This window comes from Scyliorhinus torazame, chromosome 17 (genome assembly GCF_047496885.1).
Source record: "Scyliorhinus torazame isolate Kashiwa2021f chromosome 17, sScyTor2.1, whole genome shotgun sequence".
Classification (NCBI taxonomy): Eukaryota; Metazoa; Chordata; class Chondrichthyes; order Carcharhiniformes; family Scyliorhinidae; genus Scyliorhinus; species Scyliorhinus torazame.
The window spans coordinates 105,725,873-105,753,796 of NC_092723.1; the positions used below are offsets into that span (position 1 = coordinate 105,725,873).

At 41.3% G+C, this 27,924-nt stretch overlaps 1 protein-coding gene across 7 annotated transcripts in view; it reads left to right on the forward strand.

Annotated features, from left to right (window-relative positions):
- Nucleotides 1-27,924, forward strand: part of LOC140394042 (carbohydrate sulfotransferase 12-like) — an 82,814-nt gene that overhangs the window by 18,352 nt on the left and 36,538 nt on the right. For 5 of the 7 annotated variants that reach the window (XM_072480832.1, XM_072480829.1, XM_072480827.1 and 2 more), the window contains one exon: nt 11,532-24,901. The exons of the other annotated variants lie outside the window; for them this stretch is intronic. In XM_072480832.1, coding sequence (XP_072336933.1) covers nt 11,563-12,909 — 1,347 coding nt within the window. In that variant the 5' untranslated portion in view covers nt 11,532-11,562 and the 3' untranslated portion in view covers nt 12,910-24,901. Of the gene's footprint in view, nt 1-11,531; nt 24,902-27,924 lie in introns of those variants that run through there. 7 annotated transcript variants of the gene reach the window in all.

Here is a 27,924-nt window from a genome sequence, read left to right on the forward strand (position 1 = left end):
TTATAGGAAAAAAATGCAAAACTTTGGACGGACTTTCCGACACCGGAAGGCTTCATCTTCATCCAACAGGTTCCATTGGAGGAGCGTGTACGAGGGCCAAAGGGACCCAAAACCATTTCCTCCATTTTTGTCAGCAGCAAACAAGGTGAGAGAAAATGGTGGGTCGCGCAGGTCGGCCGGCGTGGTTCGTGAAGGTCGGCCGGGTTGGGTCCCGAAGGTTGGCCGGTTGGTAAAAATGAGTCCCTGGAAAAAAGTTTGAAGAACACTGCTCCAGAGTGACAATTGATTCTCGTTTAAAAAAGGATAGTCAAAAGTTGCAGCTTTTTTGTCTTCAGACTGGTTCTCTTTTTCACTAAAGTGATCAGAGTCCCTAAGATTGAAGTCTGCATAAACCTAATCTCAACTGTAGACTTGTTAGCTAACCCAAATCTAAATTGTTTTTGGTATAAAATAGAGCCGTCTTTTTGAGTTTCAGTTCAAAATTTACCAGGGCACATTTGTAGGCAGTGCACTAACTGACCTTGCAGTTGCATCTGCTTATTTTACCCACTCTGTTATGCTGATGCTCCAATTAAATGTTAAGAGATGTGTGAGGTATATTTAATTGTACATTCATCGATAGCTTATATTGCAGCATACACGTGTTATGTGCAGCTGTTTTGTTGAGAGACGGCTCCGCCCTTTTTATTGGCTCTTGCAATGTGGATAACAGCAAATCTGTGACTATTTCTCATCCCTAGTTCTGCCAAAATTGCGAAGCTTCTTAAAGTCATTAAATCTAATCCACATAGTCACACACAGGCTGCACAAGGGAGGTGTGGTTGATTTTCTTTCTTAAAGAGAACATTAGTGAACAAATTGTGTTTTTATGACAATTGAGTAGCTTTCACAGTTAATCAATTAACTTTTGCAACCTTCCATATTGAACTCATGACTGGGTTGCATGGTGCAGTAATACTTACCGCACCCATGCATCTGCTCAGATTATTTTGCAGACTACGGTTGGGTAAACCACTGGGATATTGCATGAGGGAACTGAGAAAATGTTTCTGTCATTAACGTTGATTTATCTTGCTATTTGTTAGTCCATTGTTCATTTAAAGTCATTGGGTTAAAAATGGAAAACTGTTCAAGCAAGGGAAAAATAGAGCAATAGAATACTATTAGAACAAAAGAATGGTTGACGATGTGGGAGTTGGAACTGGGATATTGTTGCTCTTTCTAGCTTTATTCTATTTGCTCTGTTTAGGTCACCTTTGCTCATGAGTCGCCAGGTATCTTTATGATACCGCCATGTGGTTCAAGTTTAGGTTATGATTAATAACACAGCACACCGCTAAGGATTAAAACAATGGTCATTTATTATATACAACAAGCAATATTAATACCCTAATACTATTTATATAATAAACCTATCACTACTGGCCAATACTTAACTTAGGAAGAGCCCACCAGGTCAGGGAAACGAATGGCTTGTCCAATCAAATCTGGCCCGCGGGATTCAAAAGGGCTGCTACAGGTCGGTGGCTAGGTGTCTCTACCGGATAGCGATCGTTGGATTCAAACTTACTGCTACCGGTGGCTGGTCTTCCGAAGGACTCGAGCAGGCGAAGATGCGAGAGAGAGAGATCTGAACTTGGACCTTTACTTTTATAGGGCCCAGGGGCTTATCGCCTCCCGGGGCGGCCCTTGACCCTGAGTCCCAAGTGATTGATTCTGTCCCCAATCTCTGGGGTCAATGTGTCCAATGGTGAGGCGATTCCTCGATCGGGGGTGGTCGCTCACCTGTCTTTGTTTCGGCCACTGCAGGCGCCGACAGGTCTGGCCTGGTATTCAATTGCTAATATGTTGCAATTGTTCCTGGGGATAGCCGATTTAACTGTGGATGTCTGAGTTGATTAGGTGTAAACAGTCCTGAATGAAACTGCGGATACCTGGGTTGAAGGGCTGTTGATAGCCCTGAGTATCGATCTGGGCTACGTTCCCAGAGCTGAATATGCAAACCTGTCTGCAGCTGCCTGCTTGTGTCTTCTTGGCTGCTTTTCCCAGCAGTCTTTCGGGTTAGCCATTTTAAACTGGGTTTTGGCCAGATTAATCGGAACGCAGCCATTTTACATGGCTACAATATAACAAAAATAAGAGAGATTTGGCAATGACATTCAAATTAGCAAGAAAAAGCAATAGACCTAAGGATTGGGAACAGTTTAAAATTCAGCAAAGGCGGACCAAGAGATTGATTGATTAAGAAGGGGAAAATACAATATGAAAGTAAGCGAGCGGGGAACATAAAAGCTGACTAAGAGTTTCTATAGGTATGTAAAGAGAAAAAAAATGATTTAAAAAATAATAAATACCCCTTACAGACAGAAAAGGGGGGAATTCATAACGGGGAACAAAGGAATGGCTGAGGAACTAAATTCGTAATTTTCATCTGCCTTCATAAAGGAAGACATGAATAATGTACCGGAAGTTCTGAGAAACACTAGTTTCAGTAGGGAACTAAAGGAAATTAGTATTACAGGTAGAGCATCCTTTATCTGAAATATCAAAAAATTCCCAAATCCCGCTATTTTCTGAGTGCTAATGTGATGTCACAAGTGGGAAATCCCACAAGACTCTGAATAGGTTCCCAGACAAAGTGCACGCGCCCTGGCGCACTGCACATGCACAGGCCCCGAAACGCTGCACAGCCTGAAGCGCCGCACGCGTGCAGGCCCCGATGCATTATATTCCAAAATCCGATACATACTCGGCCCCAAGCATTTCGGAAAAGGGATGATCAACCAGTAGTAAATAAATGGTTTGGGGGCGATTAATGGGATTGAAGGTGGATAAATCTGCAGGTCCTGAAAATCTTCATTTCAGAGGAGTTAAAGATTTGGCCCTAGAAATAGTAGATCCATTGGTAGTCATTTTCCAAAATTTTATTAGACTCTGGAATCATTCCTACAGATTGGAGGGTAGCTAATGTAACCCCACTATTCAAAAAAGGAGGTACAGAGAAAACACGGAACTGTGGGCAGTACCGCATAGTGGTTAGCACAGTTGTTTCTCAACTCCAGGGTCCTAGGTTCGATTCCCGGCTTGGGTCACTGTCTGTGCGGAGTCTGCACATTCTCCCCATGTCTGCGTGGGTTTCCTCCGGGTGCTCCGGTTTCCTCCCTCAGTCCAAAGATGTGCAGGTGAAGCAGGTATAATCAGGCAAAGTCAGCATGGATTTCCAAAAGGGAAATCATGCTTGACAAATCTACTAGAAGTCTTTGATGATGTAACTAGTCGAGTTGACAGGGCGAACCAGTGGGTCTGGTGTATTTAGACTTTCAGAAGACTTTCAACAAGGTCTCACACAGCAAATTACTATGTAAAGTAAAAGCACATGGGATTGTGAATAGTGTCTTGAGATGGAGAGAAAGCTGGTTAACAGACAGGAGGCAAAACATTGGAATGCATGGGTCTTTTTCCAATTGGCAGGCAATGACTAGTGGGGAACCACAGGGATCTATGCTAGAACCCCAACTGTTCACATTATATATTAATGATTTGGACGAGGGAACTAAATGTACTAGCTCCAAATTTGCAGATGGTACAAAGTTGGTGGGAGGGTGAGCTGTGAGGGTGCAGAGATGCTTCAGCAGGATTTGGACAGGCTGAATGAATGGGCATATGCATGACAGATGCAGTATAATGTGGATAAATGTGAGGTTATCTGCTTTGGAAAGAAAAATAGGAAGGCAGATTATTATTTGAATGGGAGTAAATTGAGAGAGATGGATATTCAGCAAAAAGTAAGCTCACGGGTACAGCAAGCAGTAAAGAAGGCAAATGGTATGGTGGCCTTCATAGCGAGAGCATTTGAGTATGCTATATGCCAGGTTTTGGAGAACCCCAAAGTGTATCATGGAGTTCACCTGACCCACGACTTTTACTAGATTGTGGTATGGGGAGCACATGGCCCACTCTACAGGTGTGGTGTAGCACAACTCTAAAAAGTAATTTTTAAAGCAAAACAATGTTTATTCTATGAACTCAGTTGACCTTTTTAAAACATACAGTGAACATCTTGGGAACCATCAATTCAAATACACCCCCCAAAGAATACAACGCTCTAAGTAATCATTAAACTTTCCTTTTAACATCTATAAGACAAAAATCCTTTTTACAGAAGCACATCAGGCTTAAATTCTCTACTGAGAGCAGTTAGCACTCTGAATTCACCAAATGATCTAGAGATAGTCTTTAGATGGCAGAGAGATCAAAATTACACCTTCGTTGGTTGGCTTCAGCTCCAACACAAACAAAACCAAAAAACACACACACCCAAGCTGTCCCTCAAAGCAAAACTAAAAAGCAGAGCCAGAGTTCAGCTCCACCCACACTCTGACATCACTGCAGCCACTTGAGCAGACAAACATTTCTTAAAGTGACATTCCCATGACAAGTATTGGAATAGGGATGTTTTACTGCAATTGTAAAGGGCATTGGTGAAGCCACACCTGGAGTATTGTGTGCAGTTTTGGTGTCCTTATCTGAGGAAGGATGTTCATGTTATGGAGGAAGTGCAGCGAAGGTTTACCAGGCCGATTCCTGGGATGACGGGACTGTCATATGAGGAGAGACTAAATCAGTTAGAATTATATTCACTGGAGTTTAGAAGAGTGAGAGGGGATCTCATAGAAACTTATAAAATTCTAACGGGATTGGTAAGGCGGGATTGGTCAGGCTAGAAAGAATGCCCCTGATGGTGGGGAAGTCTATTATTAGGGGTCATAGTTTGCGGATAAGGGGTAAACCTTTTAGGACTGAGATGAGGAGAAATGTCTTCACCCAGAGAGTGGTGAATCTGTGGAATTCACTATCACAAAGTAATTAAGGCCAAAATGTTGTGTAATTTCAAGAAGGAATTAGATATAGCTCTTGGGGCTAAAGGCATCATATTGGGGGAAGGCGGGATGAGGGTATTGAACTTGATGGTCAGCCATGATCATAATGAATGGTGGAGCAGGCTTGAAGGGCCGAATGGTCATCTCCTGCTTCTAATGTGTGTTTCTATGTAAAATCATTTCATCCAGTGATCAGAGCCACTGGGAGCTACTGGGAGCTAGCCTATCTGGTTATTTTAGGTGATTTGTGTTCATCAAGATGTGGGATATTGCTGCAGGTGAATGGGTTGCACTGTTTTTCTTCTTTTCATCACCATTTTGTCAACATTGTTGTGGCTGTACCTTGATTTGAGGATGCCAATTAATGATCTTGAGTTTCTGCCACGGGTCTTCGTGTGACTGAACAGGCCAGTTCTTGACCCACTGATATTTGGGCATATGGGGAAGGATGTCCCAGGAGATAGTGGGATTCAGAGTGCAGAATTTTCTTGCCTTTTCTGGCACCACGCTGCCTCATCATTTAAGATGTTGTGACTCAAAGCGTGATGCAACTCGATGGACAGCTTGTTCTCGGTTCCAACAACTGACAGGAAGCTTCTCCAGTCATTCATGTCAGTGCTGTCGTGCTTCATGAAGAACTTCAGAGTGTCTGAGAATCATTTAATTGTCCTCTACTAGAATTTTGACCATTTAAGATTTGGGAAAACAGGACCTGGCAGAAGAGATGCTTTTCAGCCATGCGGACACAGTGTCCAGTCCACTTGAGCTCCTCGTGGAGACAGCTTCATCACATTCTCAGTAATTAGCCTAAATAATTGTTTTAACCATAGTTTCAGAACACTGCATCAGTATGAATCTGTCTACGTCCAAAAGCAGCTAACCTCATGTATTCACTGAGTGGGATTGCTAACTTTTGCTCAATTGTATGCAGTTTTGTTGTGGCTCTGATCACTGTGAATTAGACTTGGACTAACCAAACCCATAATCCATTTCAGTTGCTATCCTCACAGGCAGCAGGGAGGGGAATATATAGGATTGTTTTTTTTTTTAAATCATATCTGGTTCCAGAGTGTACAAAGTGTCTGATACCACTGTATTTTCATAACCTCCTTCCAATCTCTTCTGAAATATCCACCCAGCTGTCTTAAATGTACCAACCCACTGCTGATGTATTCCATTTGTTTATTATGATGAATGAGGTTTGTTCCACACAATTGTTCCACACAATCCATTCGAAGCGGAGAGATATTGTGCGCGATATAACGGCCTCATCGAGCCTGACTCGGGATGTGATGAGGCTGGTAAATTATGCTTGTGGCCTCTTGCAAGGTTTACGATGCTTGTTACGCCTTGTGAGATCTCGTAAGGCGTCGCAATCTGGATCTCACCCATACTGGGCGTGAACCAGATTTGCATATTCAAGTGTGCAGTTAGGCTCACTTTGATATGTTTACTTGGGAGTTATCCAAGGCGTGGCCTCGTCTCGGAGACCTCCAGCCGGCGTGGTACCCTGGCCCCCAATACCATCCTGGCACTGCCATCCTGGTCCCCTGGCAGTGCTATCCTGGAAAGGCCAGGGTTCCGAGTTGGCATTGTCAGGCAGGCAGGGGCGCTGACACTGCCAAGCTGCCTGGGTGGCATCTTGCCCATGCCGTGGATCGTGCGCAGGGGTGCCTTGACCTCATGAGGTGGGGTGCGGGAGGCTTGAGGACCCTCTAATTGGTGTGTTTGATGGGGTGGGGGGGGGGGGGGTTGAGAGGTTTAAGTGGTACCCTGATAATACATAATCCGCTAATACATAATGTAGATGATGTTATACCACTGACACTAGTTAGTCATGGGTCAGACTCTCAAAATTCTAACCCACGACTGACTGGTGTCAGTTCATCATCTTCTATGTCATATCTATTAAGCCTTTACATTGCACATAGACCTACAGAGGTTTACAACACAGTATGCTATTTGGCCCATTGTGATTTTTTTTTTTACTAAAGAATCCACTGGATTCCAATAACTCTGTAACTTCCATCTTGTTTAATGCCAGGTTCTGTATACTACAGATAAGATCTTGCAGCTCTGAAACTGTACCGGTCAATCACGATATTTAATTTCTATGAGAAAGGTGAAATGGATGTATTAAAAAATTATTTTATATCTGCGAGGTGATGTAATGTCCAAAGATTAGATTTTTCTTTTTGCATTGGGCACATGTTCAGATTGTGATGTTGTGGAAGAAATATGATTTGGAGTATTTGGCTCACTTAAGTGTCACACATCTGTTGTTAACAAAACACGTCCTGAGTTTGGCAGTGGAATGTGTCTATACTTGCTGACAACAGTCTGCCAAATTTGCTACTTAAGCTGAAGTCCAGTACAAACTATGTGTGTGTTTAAGTAGGACCTAATACTTTTCTTGCATGAGTTCATGTTAACGGTTATCAAAAATGTATTGCTTCTTTAATTTCTGTGTAATTTTCAGCTGTTCCAACTATTAAATACTGATTTTATCTTTATTCTTGTTGAAGACATTTATTTATAAAAAGAAATCTAACTTGTCTCTTTTTTGATGTGTTCATTCTTAAATAAACTTGTCAGGATTCTGCTAAACTACACTTACGTTTGCCAACCTTGTATCAGCCAGAGATCAAAGGGTTAACTTGCTTTTGGTGGATGTGAGTGCTTCCTACCAATTAAGAGAGCAATACTTTTTTTTAATGGTCAGAGTTTTTGCTGTACTGTCAGAGTAGCAAAATGCAGTTAAGTTGAACAATTCGATCACTAGATGTTAGCGAGGATGGAAAAATGTTTTCTGGCTCAGTGCCAGCAACTTGCCGGATTGTGAAATTTTGTCTTTCGGATCGCTTCACATAACTGCCTTAACCTCTAATGAAGCTTTACATCATCTACAATGGTTTCTTTCAGCCATGGCTGCGTTATTAAGCAAGGTTGGCCAATCAGATACTGAAAGTACTATGTGGCATGCAGTTATAGAAAAAAGTTATTTTTGGACACTTTCTCCTGAGTGCTACAGCTGTAACAGTAGCAATGTCTGGTTTTGTGTTCCTCACAATAATATTAACACTTTGGAGTTTGCAGGTTAAAATTTTTAGAATGTAGACACAGCTGGACAGAACACAAATGGCAAATCGGGGCAGCTGGACAGAAGCCTTGTTGAAAACATACAAAAATAACATTTTTTTAAAGAGAACCTTTAAATTAGAGATTGATGTATCTAAGCAAAGGAATTAATTAGTGATTGATGTAGCTAAGCAAAAGAATTAAGGGCAGAAGGGATGCAGTTGGGGGGGAGGGGGCTGCCAATTAAGGCCTTTTGGCAGACTGGGACTGGAAGGGGAAGTAGGGGTGCAACGCTCCAGGCAGACGTTGAGGCCTTTTTCACCTAACCTGGTTTCCCTTCCACAATGGATGCTTGGCTGCTGAGAGCATTTTTTACTTGTAATTTGAAAATATTGGAGAGCAGGCATCTCCATCTTGAGCTCTCTCTCTCGTTCATGTAGGAAGGTACAGCGGACTCACCAAATGGAGTGACACTGCTGGATATTATCGTACCGATGGATCTGAAACACAAAAAGTCAGCAAGTAATTCAAAATGTGATATTGGCCTTTATTTCAAAGGTGATGGAATATAAATGTAAGGAAGCATTGCTACAAATATACAGGATGTTGTGAGACGACATCTAGAGAACTGTGTACCATTTTGGTCTCCTTATTAAGGAAGGGATATATTTGCATTGGAGGCACATCAGAGGACAGGGGGACCGGTTTAGCTCAGTTAAGCTGGACAACTGGTTCGTGATGCAGAGTGAGGCCAATAGCGTGGGTTCAATTCCCATATCAGCTGAGGCTATTGATGAAGGTCCCTCACCTGAAGTGTATCATAGAATCATAGAATTTACAGTGCAGAAGGAGGCCATTCGGCCCATCGAGTCTGCACCGGCTCCTGGAAAGAGCACCCTACCCAAGGTCAACACCTCCACCCTATCCCCATTACCCAGCAACCCCACCCAACACTAAGGGCAATTTTGGACACTAAGGGCAATTTAGCATGGCCAATCCACCTAACCTGCACATCTTTGGACTGTGGGAGGAAACCGGAGCACCCGGAGGAAACCCACGCACACACGGGGAGGATGTGCAGACTCCACACAGACAGTGGCCCAAGCCGGAATCGAACCTGGGACCCTGGAGCTGTGAAGCAATTGTGCTATCCACATTGCTACCGTGCTGCATCTCAGTGACTCTCGGGTTAAATCACCACCAGTCAGCTCTCCCCCTCAAAAGGTGAAAGTAGCCCATGGTCATCTGGGACTATGGTGACTTTACTTACTTACTTCAGAGAAGGTTCACTAGGTTAATTTCTGGGAAGAAGGAGTTGACGTATGAGGAAATGTTGAACAGGTTGGGCATGTTCTGAGATAACTTGAGAGGGTAAATCTTTCCCCTGGAATTAGACACCACAGTTTCAGAATAAGGACACTCAGATAGGGAAGAATTTCTTCTGAGGGTCATTAATCTTTGACATTCTCTACCGCAGGGAGCAGTGGAGGCTAGGCCTTGACTATGTTTATGATCTAGTGGGGAGTCGGGGGTTATAGGAAGCAGAGAGGAAACTGGAGCTGAGCCATGAGCAGATTGGCCATGATCTTATTGAAAGGTGAAGTGGGCTTGAAGGTCTGAATTAGAACATATTTTCCCAACCCCCAATTCTGCCCAGGGAGTCGGTGGAGCTTGGCAAGATGGGGGAATATTGGGATGTGGGAAAACAGCTGGATAAAGCAATTTGAGTTATGGAGTGGGATTGTCCGTCCCACCGCTTCCATTTTCTTGTGCGGCACGCTCCCACCGGCAGCAGGATCCTCCGTTCCGAAAGCCAGCCAATGGGGTTTCCCATTCTGGGCACCCGCACGCCGTCGGGAAAACCATGGGCGTGAGTGCGCTGCCGGCGAGGCGGAGGATCCTGCCGATGGTCAATCCAGCCCATGGTTTCTGGACAATTAAAGCAGGGAAGATATTGAAGAACTTAAACCATAAAGTGATAAAGGTTCAGTACTTCATCTCAGTGATGTTTACTCACCTTGACCAATTACAGAGAAAAGCACAAAAGAAAGAAAAGAGAAAACTAAAATGAAAGAATGATAACCTGAAAATAAGGCACTCGACTAACATCTGTGGGTTCAAAAATAGACTTGACAAAAGTCAGTACTTATTAAATTTCATTTATTAATTTACTGCAACATACTTCAGAAAAATACAATAATCAAAGCATTTCAAGATAGTGTCTTTCTTAGCTAAATAGTAGCCAGGGTTTTGCACTGCCATATGCTGCACTCTGCAATTGTCTCCTCATTCATTTTAATCGGTGGCAAATTGCCAAATGGTTAAATTGTTTCAACTTGTAACCAGATGGGGTATCAGCCCAAAAATTCATTCCTGTGAATACAACATTCCTACTTGTAAAATAATCCACCAAAGATGTAATGGGAAATTTGACTTCTTGTAGTCAATATCTGCCTCTCCTGAGCAACAAGTATGACAGTCAGTTGATGGAGTTGACCTGTCTATTCCCAGTTCTTCAGCATGGTATGCTGGATATCTATCAGTATACATTGTCCTTTATCATTCTCACCTCTCTTTCTAAATTATCCTGCTTTTCCTCATCTCCCTTTGCAAATGCTTTCCTCATTGAATTTGCTACAATGCTCGGTCTTCAGTCTCTACAATGAGGGATTGCTCATCTTTAGCGATTTCCATCTCTCCAAAACTCCAGTTGCCCTACTACAGCTGATTTCTTTGCTTGGTTTACTTCCCTCAACCACGTCCTTGATATTAGTGCCAGCACTCCCACAGATGCACACAGCAAATTTCCTTGACCGTGAGACCTCTGAGCTTTACATCTCGAGTGTCATCAGTACCTTATTTATTTTGTCATCTCCCTATTCCTAACAGCTTCCTCATCATCAGTTGCCCCCTTAAAATCAAACATGATTCTTCATTTTGCTGAACACTTCTACTGAGCGCCTTACCAGGCTACTTCAAAGAGCTGTTAAGATTCAATAACAGCATGGGATGAAATCAGGTATGCATCTTACCAAGTAAGGATGAAAGGATTAATTCCCTAATTAATATTAGTGAGCCTGTTGGATTTTTACAACACTTCATGGTCACTTTTACTGGTTTTGTTTCTTTATTCACAGATTTTTTTTAAAACTGAATTTAAATTCTCAAATTGCCACTGTAGGATTTGAACTCCCCAGTTTTCAGATTATTAGCCTTTGGATCAATAAAGCCACAATTCTGCTGTACTCTGCACTGTGTGCTGATAGCTGCTGTGCTTCTTCTTTATTGTTAATATTTGATAAAATTGGCAGTTCTAATAAAGTAATATATTGAATGTAAGTTGGCTAACAGAAGTACAGTGCCTACCTTTTATGAACCAGCCAAATTTTGCAGTCAATGGCATCAAATTTTAAATATTTATTATTTGAATTTTTTTAAATGAAATAAAAATATCTAAGTTTCAGTGTAATTATATTTGATTTTTTTTTTTTTAATGGTTATATAATGGCACTAGCCTCTTGTATTGGGCAGGTTATGAACGAATGATTCTGAAATCTTTCTCTTTTGCTCCAGAGTCCACTTGTTTCGAGATGGTTCGTTGTAGATGAACATCCAGCAGAGACCTGGTAACAGAAGCAGGACTGCTATGCATTTACTCAAAATGAGTAAGTCTCGGATCTTCCAGATCTGTGGCATCATGGCCCCTGTGTTTATGATTCTACTGATATTTTATTGGGATGATGTTGGAACGACCCATTTCTACTTGCACACGGCAATCACAAGTATTCGGGTCTCTCATCTCCCTCCCGTGGCGGACCTAAACCGTGACCAGCTACATTCCAAAAAGTCAGTCGAAGAAAGAACGCCCAGTTCTGAAGCTGATATAATTCAGGGTAATCTTGACTTAACATATGTGGAAAGCACAATGGGATATCAAAAGGGAGGAGGCTCCCATGAGTTTGAACAAACTTTCAATGCAATATCCGTACCCAGCTTTGAGGAGAAACTCCCAGGCTTTGACTTGGGAATCGACTCTATAAAGACTAAGACCGAGTTAGAATGGATACAGCATGAGAGGAAACGGAAAATTAAAGATGTTTGCGCAGACTCCAGTATCACGTTCTCAGGGAAAAATAGGAACTTTGAAGATATTCCGAATAAGGAATTGGACCACCTAATTGTGGACGACCGGCATGGAATTATTTACTGTTACGTTCCCAAAGTGGCCTGCACTAATTGGAAGCGGATCATGATTCTATTAAGCGGAAGTATTTTAAAACAAGGCAGTCCATATCATGTTCCACTTGAGATCCCCAGGGATCTTGTGCATAACTCCACCAGTCATTTCACCTTCAGCAAGTTCTGGAAGCGTTATGGCAAATTCTCAAAACACCTCATGAAGGTAAAACTGAAAAAGTACACCAAATTTCTCTTCGTACGTGATCCTTTTGTAAGACTAATTTCGGCATTCCGCAGCAAATTTGGAATTAAGAATGAGGATTTTTACAGCCACTTCGCAATCCCGATGCTCCAGCTGTATGCAAATTATTCTGATCCGCCACCATCTGTCAATGAGGCTTTCTCTGCAGGAATCAAGCCCACCTTTGTTAACTTTATTCAGTATTTGTTGGACCCGCGGACTGAGAAAGATAGGCCTTTTAATGAACACTGGCGACAGGTATACAGACTTTGTCACCCATGTCAAATAAATTATGACTTTATTGGAAAACTTGAAAGTTTGGATGAGGATGCTAGTTACTTACTGAAGTTGCTGAATGTGGAAAAGTTTGTTCAGTTTCCACCCAGTTTGCGGAACCGGACAGTTAGCAGCTGGGAAGAGGACTGGTTTTCAAAAATTCCAGTGGCTTGGAGGGAAAAGTTGTATGAGCTTTACCAGCCTGATTTTGTTGTCTTTGATTATCCCAAACCAACAAATTTATTATTTGACTGATCTCAAGGGTGCACTAAAAGCCTTAAAGAAAATGGGTGCGCGGTGAATGCCTCATGTGCAATTTCTTGGTAGACTTCCATCTTGCCAGAGAAAATGGTGGAAGGTAGACTTCCATCTTGCCAGAGAAAATGGTGGAAGTATTGTGAAAATGTCAAAATTTCAAAAAACATTGATTAGATTACAATATTTGAAGTCCTCCTCACTCCCATGTGCTAATATTTTTTATTTTGGCCATAAAACAAAGCCAGGTTGCTTTGTCAATGGATAAATTTGATAACCAACTAGAAATCTAAGGTGATAACCCATTCTGAGTTTTATATTCCATATATGCTAAACCGATAGGCGGTGGAATGCAATCACTGGAGTTTATCAATGCGATATTCCTTACAATGATGATATTTTGAGCAATTGAATGATCACACTATAGCAACTGATGAAAACCCTGAAATAATTTTACTTGTGCTCTTTGAAGTTAAAACAAGAACTGCGTAGTACTGATTATTAAAATCAGTATCAGGCTTGATGCTGGGAGAAGAGGTTGGCTTTATGAATGCCTGCCAACTGCTGTGACAGTGACTTGAAGTATAATTTTCTCCTTTAATATTTCCTGGCTTTAAAAGTCCAGATTTACCGATTCGCTTGATATATCTTGCTTTGTATCTTTTTCAATCTTGAAGGTGTCCTGTATGACAGGCCTTGACCCATCACCTGGATTTCTCCTTTAAACACAAAACGTAGCCTAGCCTAATACTGTGCACGCCTTCTGATTTTCATAATTCAATTTGGTATAGCAACTTCAAAGTAACCTCTCATGGAAAAGTTGTGGCTATAATGAAGAATTCTTACTTGAATTAAATATCCGCTGAGCACCGTGATAAGAGTGCAATATTGGGTTAATTCTAAACGCTGCCTACAAATTACAGGCAAATTTTAACTTTGATTTCATTTTATTTCTACCAAGCAAATGGGCAAGTGGCATGCAAGAAATGCCACTTGTAAAGATTATGCTTGGAAAAATGTCAAAGCAAAATCATGTGCCTTGTATTCCCCCAATACAGCAAATATGTTTTGCACGTAATCTGGGACGTGTCAAATTTCAGTTAGTAAGTTGAGCTACTGACCCTCATCAATTAAGCCACATATAAATGTGTCACGATATTGACTAATGGTAAATATACAAATTATATATTTTATACATTTATGGGATAAAGCAATAGATTTTGGTTTTGAGAGTTACAGAAGTGTCTTGTTTATAATTTTGGGGATTTTTGCACATTTTCTGTTGTATAGCCTAAGAGATATTAGTTATAAAGGGAAAACTAAAGGATTGTTTTCTGTACTAAATCACCAACTTTCCTTTTTTCAGAAGAAAAACTTTAGAACCTGTCTTAAACAAGAACAATGTTTGCCTCATGGAAATCTGATATTTTGGATTTGTTTCATTCATTAACTACATAATAACTGCTTTAATTTTAATAATAATTGCTTTTTGTCACAAGTAGGCTTCAGTGAGTTACTGTGAAAAGCCTCTGGTTGCCACGTTCCGGCGCCTGTTCAAGGAGGCCGGTGGGGACTGACTGGCTTTTTGGCACAGACTGGAGAAAATTGGAAATGTTCATCTGTAGGAAAGTTGTTGCTGGTCTTGAAGCATCAGCTGCCATTAAACCAGTGGAACCCTTCCAGAATGTACATATTAAAATTCAGGTTTCTGCAACACGTCTTATTTAGCTTCACTGCAAAAAGGCAGGTTCTGTAAGCAAAATTCCTCCCATGATCTGAAACTTCATATGCATGCAACATGGTAGACAATGTGTTGCACTACTAATAACTGTAATTTTTTGAATTAAGCAAAATGTCTTGTGCGAAAGCACCTGACAGCCAATGAAATGTAGTCACTGTAGTTTTGTAGGCAAAATGGCACAATGTCTCTCAAACAGCAACAAGTGAATGAATGATCAATTAATCTCCTTACTTGATCCAACAAATGCCTATCCCAAAGGGTGTTCCTCTGACAATGTAGCATTCCCTGAGTATAGATTACATGTTGATGTCCTAATATGGGGTATGATGAGCCTGTCACTTTGAGTCAAAACGGAGAAGGCGAACACAGAACCAAACTTGTACTTGAAGCCCTAGAAACCTAGAATGGTTTTCACCACACACGCCCCCCCTTGCCCTGAAAGGCAGGAATCTCATTGTTATAATGTATGGTTAAAGCTAGTAACCTAACATATCTGTAAATGAAAGAAATACAATTGAGTAGAAAAGTACAGACAGATAAATTTCATATAAAACATTCCATTTGAATTGCTTCTCAAGGATTTGAATATAAGTTCCAGAGTGCATTCATCTCGTAGTCTGATGAATTGCAAGACTTTTAAGTGGCATAGATTTTTTGTTGACCTTTTTTGAAGCGATATTTGTACACTGGTAAGGTGACACCTTACATATTCCACTGATTCTGAATGTAATTTGAAAAAAAATTACAATGGAGAAAATCTGGTTTCTGAACATGAACATGGAGTGCTGCAGTGCCTTTATCTAAAAAGAAACTTTTCATGTTGCTGAGGTGAAAAACAGCCGCCTTTTTTTTCCTCTGGTAATAATCTTTATAAATCTGTACTCATTGATGTCAGTCAGCACGATAAAACCAACCCTCTGACTAGAATTCACAAAAAACTATCCATTGATTTGTTTTTTAAAGGACCAGCAGTTTCATTATGTTGAACTATGGGAACAAGCCTAATTATTCCATAGAAACCATATTCAACTAGAGCCTGCAAATTATGCATGTGTTTAACATTCCAGAGAAGCAGGAAATGTTCTGATGTAATTGATTCATGGAGTCGAATAGCATCATATTGAAAATCTGTTTCAGTCATTTGGAAATATGAATGCTTCCATATTTTCTTACCTCACAGACTAGAGAACCTTTTTCAGAATACGGCATAAGCTAACTAAAGGCCTTTATAAAGTAACAATATATTGGTTGAATACTCGTATGCAGATTTTCTAGTTGCAGCAAATGATCCCTGCTTTTCTCATAGTGTGCAATCTACTGCCTAATTCTGGTTTGGCCATGTAGGGATGTCTAAATCTAGAGGCGCTCGAGATTGAACATATGGTAAAAGCACGAGAAACACTAGAAATTACTGTCTTTTGGGGGGGGGGGGGAAGCGATACTTTGTACATAAATTAACCTCAATATTTTTCTCAGTGTATTCCTTAAATTGAAAACGCATTTGTTCTCGTGCCACTGACCTCTATTAATTGGCAATAGTGATGGTGATCATGTGAGGGAATCTCCTCCCAGCGCATTTTGCTCCAAATATGCTATTAAAGGAGCTCCAGACATATAATTAAATATGCTGCAAATGCAGAAGGCAGAAGGGCACCTGTTCCATATTTCCTAGGTGGCATGTGAGTGCAGCAAACATTTTAAAAATTCTTTATTCGCTCTCTTCCTACCCCTCTGTCTCCCCAACTGAGCAACTTAACTTTGCTTTCAATCTTTTCCAAAAAAGCTTGACAGAATTAACAATTAAAGGGGCAGTGGCTGCGTGGACACAGTGTTGGCAAGGGACAGAAAAGGAGTAGTGATGAATAGTTAGAACATAGAACATTACAGCGCAGTACAGGCCCTTCGGCCCCCGATGTTACGCCGACCTGTGAAACCACTCTAAAACCCATCGACATTCCCTTATCGTCCATATGTCTATCCAATGACCATTTGAATGCCCTTAGTGTTGGCGAGTCCACTACTGTTGCAGGCAGGGCATTCCACACCCTTACTACTCTCTGAGTAAAGAACCTACCTCTGACATCTGTCCTATATCTATCTCCCCTCGATTTAAAGCTATGTCCCCTCGTGCTAGACATCACCATCCGAGGAAAAAGGCTCTCACTGTCCACCCTATCCAATCCTCTGATCATCTTGTATGCCTCAATTAAGTAACCTTCTCTCTAATGAAAACAGCTTCAAGTCCCTCAGCCTTTCCTCATAAGATCTTCCCTCCATACCAGGCAACATTCTGGTTAATCTCCTCTGCACCCTTTCCAATGCTTCCACATCCTTCCTATAATGCGGCGACCAGAATTGCACGCAATACTCCAAATGCGGCCGCACCAGAGTTTTGTACAGCTGCAACATGACCTCATGGCTCTGAAACTCAATCCCTCTACCAATAAAAGCTAACACACCGTACGCCTTCTTAACAACCCTCTCAACCTGGGTGGCAACTTTCAGGGATCTATGTACATGGACACCGAGATCTCTCTGCTCATCCACACTGCCAAGAATCTTGCCATTAGCCCAGTACTATGTCTTCCTGTTATTCCTTCCAAAATGAATCACTTCACACTTTTTTGCATTAAACTCCATTTGCCACCTCTCAGCCCAGCACTGCAGCTTATCTATGTCCCTCTGTAACTTGTAACATCCTTCCGCACTGTCCACAACTCCACCAACTTTAGTGTCATCTGCAAATTTACTCACCCATCCTACGCCCTCCTCCAGGTCATTTATAAAAATGACAAACAGCAGTGGCCCCAAACAGATCCTTGTGGTACACCTGGTTTATTCCTGACATATCTATAGAAAGCTAATGCTCTTCGGGAGGGTTTAAACTAGTTCAGCAGGGGCTTGGGAACCTGAATTGTAGCTCCAGTATACAGGAGGTTGAGAGTAGTGAGGTCATGAGTAAGGTTTCAAAGTTGCAGGAGTGTAATTGCAGGCAGGAAGGTGGTTTAAAGTGTTTCTTCTTCAATGCCAGGAGCATCCGGAATAAGGTGGGTGAACGTGCGGCATGGGTTGGTACCTGGGACTTCGATGTTGTGGCCATTTCGGAGACATGGATAGAGCAGGGACAGGAATGGTTGTTGCAGGTGCCGGGGTATAGATATTTCAGTAAGCTCAGGGAAGGTGGTAAAAGAGGGGGAGGGGTGGCATTGTTAGTCAAGGACAGTATTACGGTGGCAGAAAGGACGTTTGATGAGGACTCGTCTACTGAGGTAGTATGGGCTGAGGTTAGAAACAGGAAAGGAGAGGTCACCCTGTTAGGGGTTTTCTATAGGCCTCCGAAAAGTTCCAGAGATGTAGAGGAAAGGATTGCAAAGATAATTCTGGATAGGAGCGAAAGCAACAGGGTAGTTGTTATGGGGGACTTTAACTTTCCAAATATTGACTGGAAACGCTATAGTTCGAGTACTTTAGATGGGTCTGTTTTTGTCCAATGTGTGCAGGAGGGTTTCCTGACACAATATGTAGATAGGCCAACAAGAGGCGAGGCCATATTGGATTTGGTATTGAGCCAAAACGCCTCCTTTTTGCTGTTTCTTGTACTACAGCTCCTTTGATTTCACTGTATTCTATGCAAGTTTCATGTTTTCTTCTGTCAAGGAACAACTACAAGTTCTGTTTCATTCAGAGATCATAAACCTGCTTGTGTGATCTTTTTGCCTATTTTGAATCGTGTCCATAAACTTTTTATTAATATCATTTTTTTTGTAGGGGTGTAATTTGAGTTTGCTTATTTTTCTAGATTGCAAGAAAATATTTAAAATTTATAAAGCAATTATTCAGGTGGTTATGATAAAATGCATAAAGTCTAATGTAGCCTAAAACATGGGTCACTTTGTTTAATTTTTAATCTTTATTTACTATAGTGTAATATCTCCCAACCATGAAAAAGAAGCGTAAGAAACCTGGCAGGCAGTTTTAGAAGGTCTATAGATATGTAACCAAAGAGAAAATGCTGTAAAATCTCAGCAGGTCTGGCAGTATCTTGTCGAAGTGACAAAGGGTTATCTGGACTCTAAACGTTAGCTCTTTTCTCTCTCTACAGATACTGCCAGACCTGCTGAGATTTTACAGCATTTTCTCTTTGGTTTCAGATTCCAGCATCCACAGTAATTTGCTTTTATTTTGCCTATAGATATGTTGTCATTATAGGTTGTTTAAAAGTAACGTCTACTTCTTATTAATCAACGATGAAACCTGCTTATATTTGAGGATGTTCCTTTATGTCAGCGTGTAAAGTTATTGCTGGCTTTCTGTCTGGTAAACAGAAGGAACATTTTTAATGGGTTGTCAAATTGAATGTTTTCAGGAAATTGTCCAGATAAATGGTTTTTCCATAGCACAGTGATTAGTGATTTTGTAACACTTTTAATCAATCATGCTAGATCAAAAATCAATCAGCTAATGCTATAATCCCATGCAGCCATGAGTAGAAATCTGAGTTTATTGCACATTAATTTGGTCCCGCACTTCACGAACTTAAGAAGTATTGATTCTAATTGATAGTGAACGTTAGGATAAATATTTTGTAATTGGTTCAGAACCCGATCTGATTTTTTATTTTCTCCCATATTTTTTTATCAATGCATGAAGTGTCTCAGAGTTTGTGTACTTTGGGTATGAGCAGACACATCACTGCTGCCAGGTTAGCCTGCTGGCCTTGCATGCACAGTATTGCTGTTTTTATCAGTGTTCCTGCTTAACATTTAAAGGAGCAAGTCTTGGGCATTTCTGCAAATTGAACTCTACAGAAATGCATTTGAACTTCTTGTTCATGTCAAGAAATTGTTATTTTGGGACTTCCCTTCATTGTTCTCCTTAACCTATACTGTACACTATTTATTCCGTTCTAATCTCCAAATTAATGAGGTGCATTGAGGTGAGTGACTGTAAATGGACTTTAACAGACTGGCTAAAATGGAGTTCTGGAACAAAAAGAGAATAGATCATGTTTCGCCTGTAGTTTCTTAAGCCGGTATTTATAATTTTTTATAGATGAAATAGAATAGGTGAGGATTGACAATTATGTCTTCGGCTTTTACTCAAAAGTAACCAAAACTACTGAAAAGTGTTGAGGGTTTTCCATTTCTATCAAGGCTGATAGAAAGTGCTTTTCTTGAATATGTATAGAAGTTTTTGGGATGCAAAGCTGCTTTTTGTGTAGTAAATTTTGTAATGAAATTCCTCAGGCCTAACTAAATAAAACCTAGCTGTGTGTTGACTGAGGTCAGCTGCAAGATGTGGGCATAGTAAAACTACAACATTAAATCTAATATTCAAAACTTCTGTTTTTGTTACAAATTGTACTTTTTTAAATCAGGTAATCTGACATGAACAAATATTCAGAAAGAAAATCCTTGTTCTTTCATTAAAAAGCAATTCTATTTGCAGTCTATTTCTATTAAGAACATTAGTTCTCAATTGATAATTTAACCCTCGTTAATAGCTAACACAACAAACTCTTAGCATATTGTGCACACATCCATCCGACCCCTCAAGGACGGAAGTATACCAAGATCTTATTCTGATTTTTACAAATTACTAGAAAGTACAAGAGAGTGTGCAAACTTTCTTTCAATTTGTGCTTGATGTACTTTTGACTATACCCTGAAACAATATAATTCTTTCAGATAATGGTGAATTTGAAATGTGGTACAAGTTTAAATAAACCTTTGCACATTTGGAGATAGAATTTTTCTTTTCTGTTTCTACCCCTTCCCAACGCATATCGTGAACAAGAAGAGCATCCCTCTTGTGCCTATCGAAAGATTTGTGTAATAGATTAAAGCTATTTTTCAAATTTAAAAGTGGAAAATTAATTAAGTTGCTGAAGAAAGAAAGAACTTGCATTTATAATAGCACTTTTCACGTGCTTGCACCCTATAGATGTCCCAAAGCACTTCATAACGTGGCTGCTAATTGATGAACAGCAAGCCCCCACCAAACATCAATGGCAAAGAACTCAGAATAATGAGGTTTATCATACTGGCCAAGGGATAGATATTGGCCAACCAGGAGAAAATTGTGAGAACTCACCAATTCTTTGAATATGTCATTAGATCGTTTGCACCACCTATGGGAGCAAACAGGGCTTTGGTTACCATCTCAACTGTTGGAAGGGAAATTGATGCTACACTATGAATTACATGAGTTACTAAACAGTAGATTCTAGGTAAAATCCTTCAATTGCAAGGTGTAGCAAGTGGCACTACAGGGAGACATTTCTAAAACAAGACTGATCGAAACAATTTTGATACCTGTAATAATTGATAGTTACTAATACAACAGCTATATTTAAATATTTAATGTCAAACATCTCAAAGTTCTCCACAGACAAAATGGCAAACAAATATCAGTAGGAGAAACACCTTGTGAAAACAAGGGATTTTGAGATTTTAGAAGCCTTTTAAAAGTCTTTCAAAGATAGAAGGATAAGTAGCAAGATAGAGCAGTTTCAGAGACTAGGACTGATGCACCCAAAGCCACCAATGTTGGAATGAAAGACAATGTAAAGGAAGCATTGTTTGGGACATAGGGTTAGAGGAGGTTGCAGAGGTAGAATAGCCAAGACCATTGTAAACAGTGATGAGTCCTTCTATAACTGTATCAAAGAATGGTTTCAGTTCTGCCTGTCGCGTCTTTCCCGTTTTCTGCAAGAGTAATTCAACTAGTGCTCAGCCTTTTCCCCTGGTATATTTATAAACTCAAGATCTCATATGCTTCATTAACCCCTCTCAACTAGCCTTGGCACCTTCAATGATTTGTACACATATCCTGGTCCTTCCACTCCTGGATCCTCTTTAGCATTGTGCCCTTTATTTTATATTGGAGTATCATTGGCTAGGCAGCTAGTGTGAGGATTAGATAAATGCAACAGCATGGGAGATTAATCCCCATTCCGATGAGATAGAATCATGGTCCGCCTCTTCACTCTGTTTTGCTTCAGGCAAATAATCATCAGGAACCTGTCTTTCTAAAGCGAACTTGAAAATGTTATATTGCCTTTCCAGGATCTGCCAATTTTATGGGGAGATGGTGACATGGTGTTAATGTCACTGGACTAGTGAGCCAAAGGCCCAAGCTCATGCTCTGGAGGAATGGATTCAAATCCCACCATCGAAGCTGGGATAGTAATCTGAATAATCAGGAATATAAAGCTTATCTCAGCAGAAATTCTTGTTGTTAAAGACCCATCTGAGGAAATTTGCTATCCTTACCTGGTCTGGCCTACATGTGCCTCTAGATCCACAGGAATGTGGTTGACTCTTAACTGCCCTCTGAAATTGCCCAGCAAACCAGTCAGTTCTGGGGCAATCATAAATGGCAACAAATGCTTGCATTGCCAGAGACACCCAGATGCCATGAAAGAATAAAAACTACATCAAGGATAGCAGTGTATTTCACACTGATCCCTGGAGAACCCTACCATAAACCTTCCTCCAGTCTGCGGAACATCATTCACATTATTCTGTTTCCTGTCACTTGACCAATTCTGTATTCATGTTGTTGCTGTCCCTTTTGTTCCGTGAGCTGTAACTTTACCTACAAGTCTGTTGTATGGGACTTTATTAAATACCTTTTGGAAGTCCGTGTATACTATATCAACAACATTGCCCCAATCCACCCTCCCCGATACCTAATCAAAAAATTAATGCAAGTTAGTTAAACACATTTTGCCTGAACAAATACATGCTGGCTTTCCTTAATTAACAAGTGATAATTTTGTCCCAAATAATTGTTGCTTAAAAATGTCCCCACCACAAGAGGTTAAACCGACTGGCCTGTAGTTGCTGAACTGAGCTTTACACCTTCTTTTGAACAGTGGTGTAACATTGGCAATTCTTCAGTCCTCTGTATCTAAGCAGGATTGAAAAAATAATGGCCGAAAACAATCTGTAATTTCCACTCTTAGTACCTGTGGATGTCAATCCTGGTGACTAATCAACTTTTAAGTACAGCCAGCCTACCTAATATCTCTTTTTAACACTTTAAACCATTAAGTGTCTATTCTTTCACTTTGACTTGGGTAACTTCTTCTTGGTAAAAATAAATGCAAAATATTAATTTAGTACCTCAACCATGACCCCTCCTTCTATGTGTAAGTCCCTTGTTAGGTCCCTAATAGTCTTTCCGTTTACCACCCTTTTACTATTTGTATGTGACTGTACCCAAGCTCCCTCCCCTTTAAATATAGCCTATTGTTCAGGTACAGTTATGCCTGCCAAGCTTTGATTCCAATTTATCTACTCTATCTGGAAGTTTGCACTCCCCTAATTAGTTATTCTTACTCTGGATTGCTCCTTATCCTTTTCAGTTGTCAACCTAAACTTCATAAGAAGGTTGCGGGTACAAGTCCCAATCCTGGATTTGGAAACACAAAATCCAAAAGCCCCATGCAGGACTGGGAGGTGTTGCAGTGTTGGAGCTACTATCTCAGATGGGATGTTAAACTGAGAACCCTCTGCACCCACAGGTGAATGTAAAAGATCCCATGGCACTATTTAGGGGGAAAAAAAGTTATCTTTTGTCATAGCTTAATTAACATCGCAAAAACAGATTATCTGGTCATTATTCATGGCTGTGGAAGCTTGCTATGCACAATTTGGTTGCCAATTTTCCTGTATTAGAACAGTGACTAGACTTCATAAGTATGTCATTGTAAAATATTTCGGTAGATTCTAAGCTCATGAAAGGCACCATATAAATGCAAGGTTTTTTTTTTTACATGTAGGTATGATTGTTGTTATTTTTTTAATGCATTTTTCTGTCAGTAGACTATAATGAGCCACATTTCGTGCTTGTACAACCCATATTGTTTCCCCTGGAAAATTCAGCAAGGGAAATTGTGCAACTTAAGAGCATGTTATGAACAACATGTAAAGTACACTTTCAAACTGATGAAAAGAAACCGTATTTAAGCAAGTGATAATCAATGTTGCACTAATGACAAAAAGGTCAGTGACACCAGCACCTGCGGAAAAGCCTGTAAATCTGACTTAGACCATTGATTTTGTTTATTTACATATTTCAACTTGTCCCTAAATTCAAATGCAGATGTTAGAAAAAGGAAATAACCTGTTTCTTCCTAAATCTGACTTCAAGAACAGTGCATCAGATGCATAGGAACATGGGGCTAGATTCTCCACAGCCCCACGTCAAAATCGCGGCTGGCTCAGGGGCAGAGAATCCACTTGCGCGCCGTAATCAGGCCTGGCGCTGGTTCGGCGATTCTCCTGGACCCGTAAATCTGCGTGACCACAGAGTACGGCTCCCCGCCAGGGGGCAATTGTCAGAGGCCCGCCCAGCAATCCTCCGCTCCCGACTGGCCCAGTTCCCGATGGCGTGGAACTAGCCACCTATTGCCCGTCAGGATGCTGACGTGGCGGCTGCGGACTCGGTCCACGGCCTCCCTGGTCGGGGTTGGGGGGATCGGAGACCTGGTGGGGCCCTTATAGGTGGCCGGGGGTTAAATCTGCACAGTTTGAGGCTCGGACGCACGGCTGATCGAGGGGGTCTCATTTTTCTGTCTGGCTCCGTGGTCCGAGTCCACCATGGAGCTTGGCGAGCTGCCGCGCGCATGAGCAGACTCCAAACCGGAAGTGCGGGGGCCCGTATCCGTAGCTAAAGCTGGGAGATTCACTCCAGGTCCGTGCTAGCCCCCTGCAGGGCTGAGAATTCGTTCAACTTTTAGATAGGAACTTCTGGAGTAAAACTCCACCGTTTTATGCCGGCGTGGGGACAAAGTCTCATTTTGGGAGAATCCGTCTCATTTTGGGAGAATCCAGCCCATGCACTTTGAGGGATTGTGCCTCGGAATTATTTTGCCTAATTTTGTTTACAACCACGTGGCCCGTTTTACTGTCACCACAGTCGGTATTCTAAAGAGAGTCCAAGTTGTATGTTGAAATACAGATCCGTTAGGCTATTGCATTGTTTTAATCTGCACTCTGGTTCAAAATTATGCCTGTGCATTCATATACTAGTTCTGTATCTGTTTTTGCTATTTATATGTAAATTTAACCAACTAATATGTTTATTTTAAGAATCACAATGTAAGCAAAAATGCCTTTATTAACAGAATAGAACTGAATGATTGTAAAATGGCTGACTTGTTTTGTTTTTTATCCATATTTTTCATGGGACCCATGAATTTTATGCCAGCATTATCATTAATAAAACAAAGTTACACTTTCACACTCCAGACCACATATTCTTGGTTTTTTCACTTTATAAGGAGTCTCCACGTGATGAAAATGCATACATAGCATTACTAAAATCAAGTTCAAAGTCTAAAATCAGTAATGTACTGTAGGAGCATAACACATGCATACCTCACCCAAACCCCACATGCCATCAAGAAAAAAGGTATTTCTGGGCAGGGCCAATTGATTTAATTTCTAAATAAAGGCGCATACTGCGGATGCTGGAATCTGAAACAAAAACAAAATGCTGGACAGGTCTGACAGCATCTGGAGAGAAGGGAGCTAACATTTTGAGTCTGGATGACTCTGTCAAAGCTAGAATGAACTGGAAATGATGTCAGATTTATACTGTTGTGGGGGGAGCGTGGGGCTGGATAGGGGGCCAACGATATGTGGAGATCGGCAAAGATGTCGAGGACAGAAAGACAAAGGGATGATTAAGGCTAAGAAGGGTGCTGATAGGGGCACAAAGAGATTAGAATGTGAATGGCAGAAGAAAGGTGAGCAGTATGTTAAAGGGCAAATAGGAACAATTGGTTCCAAGTGAGGTGGGGGGAGGGTGAACAATGGTGAGGGGGAAAAAATCAATGGAAGAAATGAAAATAAATTGTTAGAAATAAAAATGGGGTGAAGGTGGAGGAGTGATTTCAGAGTCTGCAGTTCAGAGTCTGAAGAGTCATCCAGACTCCACAGATGCTGTCAGACCTGCTGAGATTGTCCAGTATTTTCTGACTTAAATTCAAGTTAATCTTTTGTGATCATTAAGGTCAGATAAGATTTTTTTAAAGTAGAAATTCTAAAATAATTGAATTGATAATTTGATGTGTATATAAAAGCATCAAGTGGCTCACTTACTGTATGTATCATACTATATGTTGTATGATCAAATATTAATTATTGCTTCGGTCAACTTAATGGACCTAAACTGCTGGCATTTGAATTATGCCAGGAATACATTTTCTGTTAGTAATAAAATAGAAGCTCTGAATTTTGCAAGTAGTAGTTTCATGTGTATCAGTAAAATAGGAGCCATCATTCAGATGCCCTTTAGATTCAGCTGTCAATTATTTATTTATTATTCATTTAGGGGATATGGACATCACTGGCTAGGCTAGCATTTATTGGCTATCCCTAGTTGTCCTTCAGAAGGTGGCGGTGAACCGCCTTCTTGAATCACTGCAGTCCCTGAGGTGTAGATACACAGTGCTGATAAGGAGGGAATTCCAGGATTTTGACCCAACGACAGTGATATATTTCCATGTCAGGATGGTGAGTGACTTGGAGGGAAACCTCCAGGTGACGTAGTTCCTAAGTATCTAATGCTCTTGCCCTTCTAGAGTAGTGGTTGTGGATTTGAAAGGTGCTGCCTAAGGAAACTTGGTAAGTTCCTGCAGTGCATCTTGTAGTTTGTCGGTGGTGGAGGGAGTGAATGTTTGTGGAAGGGGTAGAAATCAAGCGGGCTGCTTTGTCCTAGATGGTGTTGAGCTTCAAAGAACAAAGAAATGTACAGCACAGGAACAGGCCCTTCGGCCCTCCAAGCCCGTACCGACCATGCTGCCCGACTAAACTACAATCTTCTACACTTCCTGGGTCCGTATCCCTCTATTCCCATCCTATTCATGTATTTGTCAAAATGCCCCTTAAATGTCACTATCGTCCCTGCTTCCACCACCTCCTCCGGTAGCGAGTTCCAGGCACCCACTACCCTCTGTGTAAAAAAAACTTGCCTCGTACAACTACTCTAAACCTTGCCCCTCTCACCTTAAACCTATGCCCCCTAGTAATTGACCCCTCTACCCCGGGGAAAAGCCTCTGACTATCCACTCTGTCTATGCCCCTCATAATTTTGTAGACCTCTATCAGGTCGCCCCTCAACCTCCTTCGTTCCAGTGAGAACAAACCGAATTTATTCAACCGCTCCTCATAGTTAACGCCCTCCATACCAGGCAACATTCTGGTAAATCTCTTCTGCACCCTCTCTAAAGCCTCCACATCCTTCTGGTAGTGTGGCGACCAGAATTGAACACTATACTCCAAGTGTGGCCTAACTAAGGTTCTATACAGCTGCAACATGACTTGCCAATTCTTATACTCAATGCCCCGGCCAATGAAGGCAAGCATGCCGTATGCCTTCTTGACTACCTTCTCCACCTGTGTTGCCCCTTTCAGTGACCTGTGGACCTGTACTCCTAGATCTCTTTGACTTTCAATACTCTTGAGGGTTCTACCATTCACTATATTCCCTACCTGCATTAGACCTTCCAAAATGCATTACCTCACATTTGTCCGGATTAAACTCCATCTGCCATCTCTCCGCCCAAGTCTCCAAACAATCTAAATCCTCCTGTATCCTCTGACAGTCCTCATCGCTATCCGCAATTCCACCAACCTTTGTGTCGTCTGCAAACTTACTAATCAGACCAGTTACATTTTCCTCCAAATCATTTATATATACTACAAACAGCAAAGGTCCCAGCACTGATCCCTGTGGAACACCACTGGTCACAGCCCTCCAATTAGAAAAGCATCCTTCCATTGCTACTCTCTGCCTTCTATGACCTAGCCAGTTCTGTATCCACCTTGCCAGCTCACCCCTGATCCAGTGTGACTTCACCTTTTGTACTAGTCTACCATGAGGGACCTTGTCAAAGGCCTTACTGATGTCCATATAGACAACATCCACTGCCCTACCTGCATCAATCATCTTTGTGACCTCCTCGAAAAACTCTATCAAGTTAGTGAGACACGACCTCCCCTTCACAAAACCATGCTGCCTCTCACTAATACGTCCATTTGCTTCCAAATGGGAGTAGACCCTGTCTCGAAGAATTCTCTCCAGTAATTTCCCTACCACTGAAGTAAGGCTCACCGGCCTGTAGATCCCTGGATTATCCTTGCTACCCTTCTTAAACAGAGGAACAACATTGGCTATTCTCCAGTCCTCTGGGACATCACCTGAAGACAGTGAGGATCCAAAGATTTCTGTCAAGGCCTCAGCAATTTCCTCTCCAGCCT